This window comes from Pieris napi, chromosome 24 (genome assembly GCF_905475465.1).
Source record: "Pieris napi chromosome 24, ilPieNapi1.2, whole genome shotgun sequence".
NCBI classification, from domain to species: domain Eukaryota; kingdom Metazoa; phylum Arthropoda; class Insecta; order Lepidoptera; family Pieridae; genus Pieris; species Pieris napi.
The window spans coordinates 2,497,299-2,511,549 of record NC_062257.1 but is presented as its reverse complement, the minus strand read 5'-3'; the positions used below and the strand labels follow the sequence as shown (position 1 = coordinate 2,511,549).

Genomic DNA, 14,251 nt, shown 5'->3' with positions numbered 1-14,251 from the left:
TAATTAAAAAAAAATATTTCACAAATGAAATAAATTTAAAAAAAATTAAATTAATCATGCAACAAATTAAAAGAAATTTGGTGGTATCGGATAATATATTAATGATAATTATTAGGACATTAAGAGATATATAATATATAATATATTATTATGGCAGTAAAATTATTTTCATAGCTTTTTTCTGAATTGATTTAAAAAGTAAACAAAGATGGCTTGCTTTTAAGCCGCTTGTTTTAAAGGTATGGTAGTGATGTACTATCATAATCGAATGTACGAGATGGTGAGTTGTAAACGTCTTATGTAGTTGCTAGGTGTTAAAATTGTGAGGTGATCCTATGTGACAACAAAATATACCAAGGATTTTTCAAGCGAATTTGTAATAAAATAAAGGAGGCGCGCCATTGAAGGAGGTTCAGGAGATTCGTGACTTGGGTGTTATTATTGACAAAAAATTAACGTTTACATCACAAGTCAATAAAGTAGTCACCACATCCACACGAATGCTTGGATTTCTTAAACGGAATGCGGATTGTTTTGGTTGTACGACTAAAACAATTTTGTACAACGCTCTGGTGCGCAGTCATGTAGAATTTGGCAGTATTATATGGAATCCACCATATGCGATCCATTCGCAACGCGTTGAAAGCATTCAAAGATCTTTTACGCGGCACCCAGCTTTCATAAGCAGAGGATTTTCACATAGGCACCCGTATCATCAGCGACTCAAAAAATTTAATATGATATCTCTGTACAATCGAAGAACTCTAGCCGGTGTTACCTTCTTGCATAAATTGCTTAATAACTATATACAGAGCAGTGACCTCTTACAGGAAATCAAATTTGTCGTCCCTCACTCATTCCCTAGGTTTAAAATCAACAATATTTTTCAAATTCCTTCTGCCAAAACCAACCTAGGAGTTCAGGCACCTCTCGTTCGAATTCTTCGCGATTTCAACAAATTGAACACAGCGTATCCAGAGCTGGATATATTCGGTAGTGGGCTGATCGGTTTTAGAGAAAGCATTTGCAAGTGCCTTTCTCAAACCTAATTTCGCTGTTTTGATGATGATTTTTCTTTTTTTTCTGCTCTAAGTGCCAACAAATTTCTGTAATTTTTTTTATTATTTTATTGTGTGCTTTTACTATCGTATATGTTTTAATTGTAATTTTTGTTTCTATTTAAATTTTTTTTTTTTTGTGAAACTTATGCTTATATTAATTGTCACACATTTTAGATGCGAGATTTTTTGTAAAATAATTAGTAATTTTAGTACTGTGTGTGATGTTATAAGCTTAAACTAAATAAATAAAAAATAAATAAAAATAATAAAAACAAATGATGTAAACTTCTTTGTTGTAAACTTCTTACATGATACTATTATAAACTGATGACATTGTCAATCTGTTTAGACACTAACTTTTGTCAATGTATCAAAATGTAACCAAAATATTTTACTGTTAATTTAGCTTATTAAAACCTTATATTCTTTAGGTTTTGTCTTATTTCAATTTAATAAGCTAAATAAAAAGCAACATGGATAAATATCTTCGCCCTGAAAGATTTGATATCGACCCGTCAAATAGCTCTGGTACGAAAGCTTGGATACACTGGCATAAGACTTTCGAAAGCTTCATTTTCGTGCAGAAACCGACCGCTCCAGAAACAGATGCACAGTCGGTTCCTCCGCCAGAAAAATGGGACAGTATAAAGTTTCAGCTTTTGATAAATCATATATCACCAAATATCTACACATATATAAGCGAAGCCACGAACTACGAAGAAGCGATCACAATACTGCAAAAACTGTATGTAAAACCAAAAAATCTGATTTTTGCTAGACACATGTTAGCAACAAGGAAACAACGACCAGACGAAAGTATCGACATATATTTACAAGCTTTGAAACTACTTTCTAAAGATTGTGACTTTGCGGCTGTTGATGCAGAATCAAACAAAAACGATAGCGTGCGTGATGCTTTCATATCCGGTATATCATCGCATAAAATCAGACAAAGGCTTTTAGAAAACTTAAATCTAACACTTGATCAAGCTTACAACCAAGCACTCTCTCTAGAAACTGCAGAGATTAACTCTCAAAGTTTCCATACTGTGTCTTTAAATGCCGTTGAAGAAGAACCTAAATTAGTTTGTCCCAAATCACAAACTGTGCACGACGAGACCTGCTCTTCTGTTAATAATCCTCGACGACGAAAATGTTTCTTTTGTGGGGGACAAATACATCCTCGTAAGAACTGCCCTGCATTTGAAAAGTCTTGTCAGCTCTGCAACAAGAAGGGGCACTTTGCCACTGTTTGCAGAAGCTCTGCTAAACCTACAAATTGTATGGTAGTAGGTACTGAAAATCTTTCTTGTATCACAGCAGCTGCACCTAATTCATTACACAAAGCAACTGTACCCGCGTATATTCGAGGAATGAGAGCAGAGGCACTTCTCGATACCGGCAGCTCCATCAGTTTTATAAATGACAGTTTTGCAAGACTATGCGGGTTAAAAAGAAAAACCTGCAATCAGATTATTTCTATGGCCTCTCTTAATCATACTTCACAAGTAGAAGGTCAAACTTTGCAAAGCCTGAAAATTGGAAATCATAAATATGATAATGTGAATCTTCTTATCGTGAAAAATCTTTGTGCTGATATAATTATCGGCCATGACGTCCTCAAAGAACATTCATCGCTAGAGTTCTCTTTCGGTGGGCCAAAACATCCACTTCAAGTATGTAACGTAGCCGAAGCATCAGTACCAGCTGTACCGCTTTTTGCAAATGTATCTCCCAACTGCAAACCTATTGCTATTAAGTCTCGAAGGCACAGCAAAGAAGATAGTGAATTTATTAAAGAGGAAATCAGAAACCTTACAGAAGAAGGCGTGATTGAAGAAAGTAAATCACCGTGGAGGGCCCAAGTACTAATAACAAAAACCGAAACTCATAGAAAACGTCTTGTGATTGATTACTCTCAGACAATTAATCGTTACACAGAACTCGACGCGTACCCTTTACCAAACATTGAGGACTTAGTTTCGAAAGTGGCAAAGAATATATTTTTCAGCCTAATAGACTTGAAAAGCGCGTACCATCAAGTACCTATACTACCCGAAGAAAGAAAATTTACCGCTTTTGAAGCGCTCGGAAATTTGTACCAGTTCAGGCGTATCCCTTTTGGAGTAACAAATGGTGTTTCGAGTTTCCAACGAACAATCGATTGGATTATAAGGAAAGAAAAGCTTCAAAACACATATGCGTATCTTGATGATATAACTATTTGTGGCCGTACTCTTCAAGAACACGATCATAACTTAGAAAGTTTTATGAATGCCGCAAAGAAATACGGTTTAACACTAAGTATGCTAAAATGCAAATTTTCTCAAGAGTCAATTAATATTCTAGGCTATAATATTCAAAACCACATAATTAAACCTGACAGTGAGCGACTCAAGCCACTGATTAATCTACCTGCACCAAGCGATTTACCGACCTTAAGAAGGACACCCGGCATGTTCGCACATTATTCTAAATGGATTCCAAACTTTTCTGAACGGATCCACTCATTTGCTAATACGACTACTTTTCCGCTCACAAGCGAGCAAATTAAATGTTTCGAAGGCCTGAAAAATGATATCGCAAAGTCTTCTAGACATGCAATTGATGTAAATATACCTTTTACAGTCGAAACTGACGCTTCCGATCATTCCATTGCAGCAGTACTTACGCAAAATTCTAGACCAGTGGCGTTTTTCTCAAGAACTTTGAATTCAAGCGAACAAAACCATTCCGCCATTGAAAAAGAAGCTTACGCCATTGTTGAATCATTGAAGAAATGGAGACATTTCCTTATCGGTAGACACTTTAAGTTGGTAACTGACCAACGCTCGGTTTCTTTTATGTTTAATATGAAACATACAAGTAAGATAAAGAATGAAAAGATTCAAAGATGGCGACTGGAACTAGCTGTTTTCAAATTTGATATTATATACAGACCGGGGAAAGAGAACTATGCTGCTGATGCACTATCCCGAGTTTGTGCCACTGTAGAAACACGTACTGCAAAACTTTTCTCGCTGCATGAGGCTCTTTGTCATCCAGGCATAACGAGAATGTTTCACTGGGTTCGCTCTAAAAACCTTCCCTATTCCATTGAAGAAGTCAGAACAATGACAAAATATTGTCAAACCTGCTCTGAAATAAAACCTAGATTCTTCCGAAATACTTTTGATGACCAGAGGAAACTTGTTAAAGCGACGGCTGCTTTTGAACGCCTTAGCTTAGATTTTAAAGGACCAGTTCCAACAAACAATAATAACAAATTCATACTTACCGTGATTGACGAATTTTCACGTTTCCCGTTTGCTTTCCCATGCTCGGATGTGAGCTCGAAAACAGTGATTAAACACCTCAACAACTTGTTTATGATATTCGGCATGCCTTCTTACGTTCATTCAGATCGCGGAACAGCATTTCTCTCTGCCGAAGTACAGGAATTTTTACATGTTCGAGGTATTGCCACTAGTAGAACTACAGCTTATAACCCTCAAGGTAATGGTCAAATAGAAAAATTGAATTCTACTCTTTGGAGAACGATTCTTTTGGCGCTGAAGACGAAGAATCTTTCGGTAGAAAATTGGGAGCAAGTATTACCACAAGCCTTACATTCAATTCGATCTTTACTTTGTACAGCCATAAATTGCACTCCACATGAAAGAATGTTTAGACACCCAAGACGATCTACTAACGGCACTTCTGTTCCATCGTGGCTTACAAATTCTGGACAAATCTTGATGAAGAAATTTAATCGTATAAATAAATATCAGCCATTAGTAGAAGAGGTTGAATTGATACACAGCAATCCTGATTATTCATACATTCGGTTCCCAGATGGCCGAGAAACAACGGTGTCAAATCGTCATTTAGCACCATTGGGTTCAGAAGGGGTAGATCTGCGAATAAATAATGACTATCATAACGTCACAGAACCACATACGGAAACAGAAGACCAAAACTTGGAAATTCCTTCATCTAATGAGACGGGACCTGTGGTACTTGATAATAGCAGAGAGCTAGAGACTGATCTACCATCATCACCAACGCCGGAGTCAACACTTCGTAGATCTAGCACCGAGTTACCATCATCATCACCGCCGGAGCCAACACTTCGTCGATCTGGCCGCGTCCGTAAAATACCAGAATTATTAAAAGATTATATTTTAAAATAGTGCGGGAAAATGATGTAAACTTCTTTGTTGTAAACTTCTTACATGATACTATTATAAACTGATGACATTGTCAATCTGTTTAGACACTAACTTTTGTCAATGTATCAAAATGTAACCAAAATATTTTACTGTTAATTTAGCTTATTAAAACCTTATATTCTTTAGGTTTTGTCTTATTTCATCTACGTACATATCTAAACAGTAATATAAGAGGTATATTCGTTAAAGTTTCACAGATCACAAATCATTTTCCATTCTATACATAGCTGCTCTTTGATTACATCCTTACAATCTTTAAAGGGTTATAGCATATTGAAATGTTCAACTGACGTTTTATTTTGTATCTGCATTTTGGCATGGTCGTTATGTGTACGATTATGGTGATTTTTATTAGTTTAATATAGTGCCTTAAAGTTTGTTTACACTTCAGAATAAATGTACTCTACATTCTATCAGTTATATATAAAAAATAAATATTTACCATGTAAATTTATTTAAATTATCTATGAATTTGTCGTCATCGAATAATGAAGAAGCTGTGAAGTGGACTGTAGTCTGTAATCTGTATAAATCGTAGTCTGTACTCTGTGGTCGAAATCTTTTGCTTGCCGTAATCAGCAACTTTTTTTATTCAGTGGCTAGTGTTTATCTTTGAAAAATAAATATTACTGTGAAAGAGACGTAAATAAATCCAGTACAGTAAAAGATAATAGCTAAAATGGGTGATCCGTGTCAAGCTTGTCTTACAAGAGTACCCCATGCCACTTTAATAGCCACTATAATGTGCTGCTTGGGCGTGGGGGTGTTTTGTGGAACGATGTACCGAGGTTCAGCGCTGTCTATATTAATGTTTGATGAAGTTTTTCACTTTCGCCTAATATGGATCGAGGCTCTACAAATGATATTTATAGTTGGGAGTGCTTGTATGGCCGCTTTAGGATTCATGCTCCTCTGTTTAGGATGCCTTACCACAGGTGCCACGAGACAAAGAGTTTATCGAGCTTGGCGAGCTAGAGTCGGCGGAAGGATCTCTTGCGCAATATTCATGATAATAACCTACATATTGACATTTACTTGGATCATATTGCTGGGTTTCCTTGTGATAACTACATTCTTATTTACAATATTTTGGAATCTATGTTCTAAACCAGGAAACATTGAATTATCAACTTGCATAGATTTTACACAGTTTGATTTCCTGTTTCCTGCTTCTGTTAAACAAGAAGATATGAAAATCTGTGAGGCTCACAAAATGAAACTATTTTGCAAGGACTATGTTGAGAAAGCTGAATTTATGTTTATTCTTGCTATGGTGTCATGCCTTCTAGTTATTCTGAGTTTGGTACACTATTTAATGTGTTTATCTGCTAACTATGCACACATAAGGGATCATGAGAAATTCCAGGAGTTACAAGAATTGCAATACCTCACAAACCCAAACCTACATGCCTCTAAAGACAGATTCTAGTATATGGCCCGTGCGCCCTTACTGCGCTCCCTTGAGGCAACTACTAAAATGTGACAGAATTGAGAGAAAATGCCTACAGAATCTTGTGTTCATCTTATGAAAATATAAAAAGACTGATGTATGGTGGAGATGATGATTCAAATTATTGTCACATATCTTATTTAGACCACTGTGAATTGATCAAATTTGACATTCCATTAATATTAAGGTAATTTGTTATATTCTACTTTATAAGGAAACCTTATGGTTTTATGCATAAACATACTAAAAATATAAGTAAATTATCATATCATTTTGAGTAAACTAGTCTAAAAAGAATATTACAAAACTGCAGACTGTAAATTCTAGAATATACATTTAGTATATTCTTACACAATCCCATAGATTCCTACATGATGTACTTTCCTATTAATAATCATTTTTGCCAGACTAAAATTTTCTTAAAAGGGTTGGACTTTATTTTATTGAGACAATAGCTATAGGTATGTTAACTAAAGCTGGCGGCTTCAACACATTTACACTTTGTGCTTGTGTAGTGTCTGTGAATAAGCGCGAGACGTGATGTCAAACTGAAATACATCATGAATAGACTGTCCGTCGAGTATGAGTGGACTAAAATGTATAGCATGGCAAAAAAATCATATTTTGAAACATACTGTATGTGAAATTGCATTAGTGTGAGTACTGTGAACCCGCCAGCTTTCAATAACCGACCTATAGTAGATGTGATAACACTATCTAGATCTTTATCTAGTATGTTTATGAATAAGACTGTTAGTTTATATAAGTTTAGTGTAGCACAAATCATTATATATTGAGACTAAGTAGCACTGATAATCCAGTAATTATAAACCTTAGAAAGGTATATTGTACAAATATGTATAACAGCTGAATTGAAAATGATTAAAGTTTGTTCAGACTGAGTGGCAAACTTGATTAAATGGTAGCTATATTTAACTATATAATGATAGTTATATGTGGAATTGTTGTAGATTATTAGCAATTTGGAGTATCAATTTTTTAGGTTGAGTTAGGCCTCAATTTTTTTTTTTTAATTCAATACATATACAGGTTGAGATTAAAAAAAGAATACTAAAAATTCCATATAATCTAAGGTAAAGTGAAAAAAGTGCAGTATTTAATTAAATAATTTGGTTATTTTAGTTTAAGGGTAATGTTATAAAACCATGTTTTTATTGTTATTCACACCAAAGTAAAATTTGTGTTATGAAATTCATCACTAATATTAGATACAACAGTTTGTAAGTTTGTAGGAAAAAATCTCTGAAAGTACTTGTCCAACATTAGTGCACCAGTCAGTGGTACATTATATCAATGATATATTTAGTGACACATTTGGTTGATTAATATTTGTATTTGTATTTTCACACGAACAAGGTTGACGTGACAACACCTCGTGAATAATAATTATTTAAAATTGATGAATCATTGGCTGACTCATGAGAGCAAGGGTTGGCGAAAGTCTTGACAATCTACTATTATCTCATACTGTGTGCTTTAACCCCTGATAATTTGCTGGTATCCTGATATTATATAGTTTCCTTGATAAATTTACTATCCAACAAGTTTTATCTCTACTAACCCTTAAGCCTTTAATTCATAAAGCAGAGAAATGGTAAGTGAATCAAAATATTTCCATGCTACAACTAACTAACGACACACAAATAATTTTTATATTTATTTGTTTGAGATTTTGTTTCAAATGTTAGCAATATTTTTCTAATTCTTCACTTTACCTTGTGTTATGATAAGGTCAGTATAGAGAAGTTATTGAGGGTAGTAAAGTAAGTACAAGTTTACAGAAGTGGTGTACTTATTAAGAATTATCTACAGATTAAGAATGAGAATATAACTACGGCTTCTGTACAAAGCACAAATGTTCTTTAACATATACTAGAAATATAATATAGAGATGACTTTAAATAAATGAGACAAGCATTCTCAGGCAATTGGTTATAAAGTATGTTAAACTTTGTACCTATGGTAACAAACAATGCCAACTTTAATCCACATTTTGTCCACACAATGTAACGGATGGTTGGTGATGGTCTGTTATGGTTGAATTGTATATCTTTATTTTATATTGCATTTAGTTTTTTAAAAAAATCCTTTAAGTTTACTGTCGCATTACATAATATGTAAATTTTAATGATTGAATTTGCCAATGACTCAATGAATGAGTTTGACTTATAATGTTAGGCCATAACATCATAAAATCTATTATTACCTTAAATGTATTTTCCACATTTTGTCAAGCCAGCAATCTTTTAAAAATATGCTCTAGTAATTAGTGGAATATGTACAAAAAGAACAGTCCGAAGTGTTAAATTTAATAGGGGTTTAATGGTGCGCCATCTATGGAAATTAATTTCACAATGTTTATTGTTTTTTTGAAAATTTTATTTAAAATCAAGATCCAGTGTAACGTTGAATCGATAGCAGTAAACTTCACAATTTAAAATGGCGGGAGCGGCGGGAAATTTGCTTGTGGTAAAAGTTATGCTTAGTATGTTTAAGTAATGATTGTTCTGAAGAATTGTTTCTCATTTATTCTTTACACTTTACAAGAACAGTACAATGCTTGCGGTCCTTTATTTCTGTTCTATATGATATATCGGGTAACAATTTAGAAATACGTCCCCCGAAGTGGGGGATGCGAGGGGGGGGGAGTAGTTATCACCCCCAACCACATAAAATGAACGATTCGTTTAACAAATTTCAATGCAATGCACAAAATTATATTTATTTTTTTTATACTTAGACGCAACTCCGGCAGCCAAAATTACTTGGATTGGTTCCAATCAAGGTCCCCCGAGACACCTACATAATCAGTATCATCAAATTTAAGCGGCGTATTTCTAAATCCAACCCCTATATCGCAAGTTTATTCTTATTTCGTCATTTTGAAATATTATCACCTGTTTACAGGGACTTGATAACGACAACATATTACATAGCCCTTAATATTCTATAAGGGAGCGTTCAAGTATTACGTCACGCAATTTTTGGAGATTATTGGACCCCCCCCCCCCATGTAACGAGCCGTAACGTTTTTCTGTACTCAAGTATAATAAAACGTTATACTTGAACTGAACGCTACTTAAGTATGTACTCAGTATTTTTAAGGCTCATTGTACATCACACTTCCACTAGATGGCGGGCTTTTAAGCCTAGTAAGTACCACAGGTAATTTTTCACATGCTCAATTTCGAAATGCTATCCATTAAGGCCGAGGAATCATGGCCCAAGTTTAAAGAATTTAGCATAGCTAAAGTTTTTAATTAATTTTTTTAAATGTAATCTGTATGACAATAAGCTTATATTTTTTGTACTTCTGTAATTTATACCTTGTATGTTAGTTCAAGCACTTGCTTTGTAATAAGCGTTTTAATAAAATGTTCACATTGAATTGTATTTTTTTACTAACTAAAGGAGGATGAAATTAGTTGAAGATTAATAGTAACATTGCATAACAGGAAAAATAATTGAAGACATGGAAAGGGGCGGTTTTACTTGTGTAAGTCTAAAAGATTAGGTAAACAAAATACTCATTTATCTGAGCATCCATCTTTATTTTGGGGATTTTTTTAAGTGAAACTTCTTTAGGCGCATGAGGGTAAAATTTTTAGGGATGAAACGCAATAATAATAATGCTAGCGTCACGAAGATGTGCAGCGTTTTTGTGGAAGAAAAGGGAGAGAGCGATTGAGACCGATTGAAAGAGAGTGAGTAGGGAGCAAGCAAGTGAGAAAGATTGAGAGAGTGAGATAGAGCGAATGCCGCATCACACACGCATACATTCCTTCCTCGGCTAACCTTATGTCGTATTCCCAACGCCTCACCCTTGGCTTCTCTAGCCATAGGGGTTTACTCTGTGATCCTCTATAGTCTATGTCCGTTTTCCCTTTCTTCTCTTACCATGTGTCCCGTCCATTGCCATTTCAGTCTTACATGTTTTGCATTTAGTTTTACTTTTTTACTCCTACAATGCTTCGTTCTAAGTTATTTGGTCATGAACTTTAAAAAAATTAAACAACTCAGTGGCACTACAACCTATTTAGTTCACGGGATCGAACCTACGACCTCAGCGATGAGAGTCGCATGTCTTTTTTCTTGACATTATCGTATTGGCAGTCTGTAAGGATGATGTATATATTTCTGAAATAAATAAATAAAATAAAAAAAATAAAATGTTTATTATGGAATATCAGATACAGGGGATGGAGGATGGCCGAGAGAAAAAGCCGGCGTAAAACTCTCGGTACTCCTTTAAAATAGCAAATCATCATACAAAATGACTATGGCAAACAACATTTATTTTAAAACAAATATCGCAAATTAATTAGAAGTAGTCCCAGGCCCTTTTGTCAACTAGATAATCGTTAATTTTATAGTAAGCCTTTTTACATTTCTTTAATACATTTCTTAAATTTATTAAAAGGCAGAGATAAAAGAGCCTCTGGGATTTTATTAAAGAAGAGTATCCCTTTTACCAAAAAAGAACTAACTTTAGATAATCTACTGCGGGGAAATTCCAGCCTGCGTTTGTTCCGAGTATTAACATGTGCGTATGTATCAGCGTTGCCAGATTTATTTTTAGTCAAGTCGGGATTTTGGCACTTTTAAAGTGAAAAAAGTGGGATTCATTTTTCGAAAGCGGGACATAGTTAAAAAAATTAACTAATCAGAAGTTTTTAAATATTTATGTTTTTAATTGAATTCAAAACACGTTTGCGTGACAATATACAGGGAACATAGTCACAGAAAATGTATTTAAATCAGATTAACCGGTAAACCTATCGTTAAAATATAGTTCTTATTGATCTTCTGTTTGAAAAACAAAAAATCTAAATAAAAAAAAGTTTTATTTATTAGAAAAATAAAGCGTTTTAAACAATACTCTGAAGAGTGAGTGTTTCAAATTGCAACTTACAATAAGACAGTAATTATTTATAAAAATTACTTGTTCATAATATTTCTATGAAGATAATATAACTTCTTTAAAAGTTTCATTTTCCTCTTTAAAAAAGACGAAGAACTCTTCACAGGATAGCTGCAGATTAAACTTGAGTAACTCTGATTTCCTTAAATTTACGATGCATTTCAAAAAGAAGGCGTTTTGGAAAGCAGTTTGATGGTAGGATACTTAATATAAAGTTTGAAGATAATCCTGGTATTTTTTTGGATACTGTTGAAAGAGTTGGTACCATTATTGTGCGGTGGTGGTAGTACACACTTCTTATTGCCATCGAGTTATTCCCGAAAAGCGGGACTAAGCCTGTCCCGCGCGGGACATTTCATTTTGATTTAAAAATCGGGACGTCCCGCTAAAATCGGGACGTCTGGCAACGCTGGTATGTATACATTTTGTTATCACGATTTTGGAGACTTATTTCCTTGGATTTAAATGTAGGTAGAATTAAAGCAATAATTATAGAAAATATTACCAGAACTTTATGAGTAATTGGGTGTCGCTGGGGTCACGGCAAATTAATGCTCATTAAACATGTTGGTGCTTGCTTAAATGACGTTATTATAAAATGCCTGACATGCATCACGCATTGACGTAAATATAACCTTAAGTACGTAGAATCATTAATAGGCTATTGGATAAGATTTTAACTAATAAATTTTTAACTATTTTAGAATTATTTAGTCGACTTTAAAATATTTCGCGTCATAAATCATATTGATCTGTCTGTCTCGCTCGCACTTATGGATAGGTGTAGTGATGTGGGTTAGACTTGTAGAGGTATATATCGATATGCTAAATTATGTTAAGTAATATTAATCATTTTTCGCGTATTGCATTACTTACACTAAATTACTTACATAATGTAATGAGTGTCATAACAAAAAATCTTAAATTTAGACATAGTCATAACATTTATTACTAACAAAAACACACACACATAAACACACAAAATAATAATAATCCAAGAAAATAATAAAGTAAAAAAATATAATGAGAGATTTTGTTTACCACCAAGGGCTCAGTGGTAAACAAATAAAACCCGATACGCAAATAGAGACAGAAAAACTGATACTCTGTTTCGCTCGCACTTAAGTATTTCACGTTAATGCCTTCTCTCTTTAGTTTTTATTGTTATTTTAGAAGCTCATCTAGTTCTATACTCTATCTACGGCCAAAACGCTTCTTTTGGCAAAACGGCGTCGCGTATGTGTCATACTTGTAAGTAAAGACGTCAAGTTTTTACTGTGTTAATTGTCATTCAGGTATTATTTACAATAATAAGACGAAGACGTCATCATAGTGTAGCGAAACGTACATTCTGCGGCGACATTTACTGCCATGACCCTGAAACGCGCTAAGTATTTCCCGATAAGGATTTTTACAAGTTCAGCTGTCAAGGCCCTTCAGGCCAACAAAAACATTTAAAAAATGCCACTGGGCTCTTCATGCCAGTCGATTAGACTGGTCGAGGATCCTCCCTTTAGATTGGAAAAACTATTCACCATCCTTCTTTCACAGTATAATCTGTGACCGAATTGTGTCCCTTCACTGACGTATAAAAAATCAATATTAAAAAAAATACGAATATTTACAAGTTATTTTACTCCATAATGGTTTTCAAAGCCTTTTAGAGATATCATTCAAGAACGCTTTACTTTCCATACTGTCAAATAGTCAACTATTGGTACTTGACAGTATGAAAAATAAAAGCTCAAAATTCTCAGATAGCGAATATTATAAAAATACTTAAGTGTTTATTAGTAATCATAACAATAAAGTATGCCGTATTTTCAAATTTCTTAACCAACAGAGCAAAAATAAAGATATACTTGAGACGTTTACTATTTTCCGCTCTGCGGCCGCCCCAACTTTTTTACCAATAATATAGCCAATTACTTATGCTATATAAATTATTTTTAATGATTCGATTGTCGATTATGGCTTTATATAGCGTGTATTCGTGTAAGTGGATCAATTAAAGAGTTAATTAAGCTATAAATTATAAATACCTGCTACATGAACAATGGTTTATTTATTAGTATTTTCCATAGAAACTTGATTTAATATTTGCAAACAAAGAAAACGCCTGCCCCAGTTTATACCCAAAGACTTCACGCAACGTAAAAACCCGAATATATTAACATACTGTATTCTTCCACTCGCTGGATATTAGAACCAAAGACAAAGGAAGGTAGATATTTAATCTATATTATTACCAAACAAGTTATGGCGGGAGTTATCTAACCTAACTTTAGTTATGTTATATATAAATATTTTAGGTAATAATTAGATGCATAAAAATGTGAACAATCACCGTACATTTGAAGCCATTATTGAGTCATTTAGTTTTTACCACACTCATAAATTGTATTTAAAGTCTAAACATTCTCGTTTCCGATAATGTCCAAAAAGGCCGACTACACTTTGAAGTGTCAGTCGTATTTAAGAACCTTTAAAGAAGCCTCTTTAGTTATATTTTTTTAGCGTCGCAACCTCAGTACCCGTAATGTTATGTTAATTATAAGCTCATATTTTAAACCATTAAAGCCAGTTG

At 33.9% G+C, this 14,251-nt stretch overlaps 2 protein-coding genes across 2 annotated transcripts in view; both read left to right on the top strand.

Moving 5' to 3' along the window:
• LOC125061848 (multiple C2 and transmembrane domain-containing protein-like) overlaps positions 1-14,251 on the top strand; it is a 100,992-nt gene that overhangs the window by 15,806 nt on the left and 70,935 nt on the right. The gene's annotated exons all lie outside the window — the stretch shown is intronic.
• On the top strand, positions 5,810-7,176 carry LOC125061850 (neuronal membrane glycoprotein M6-a). The gene has a single exon (XM_047667483.1). The coding sequence runs from the start codon at positions 5,952-5,954 to the stop codon at positions 6,699-6,701; it is 750 nt and encodes a 249-aa protein (XP_047523439.1). The 5' UTR covers positions 5,810-5,951; the 3' UTR covers positions 6,702-7,176.

Bases quoted from the DNA above. Each gene is read 5' to 3' on its own strand.
- LOC125061850 (XM_047667483.1), top strand. From the start codon at position 5,952: ATGGGTGATCCGTGTCAAGCTTGTCTTACAAGAGTACCCCATGCCACT.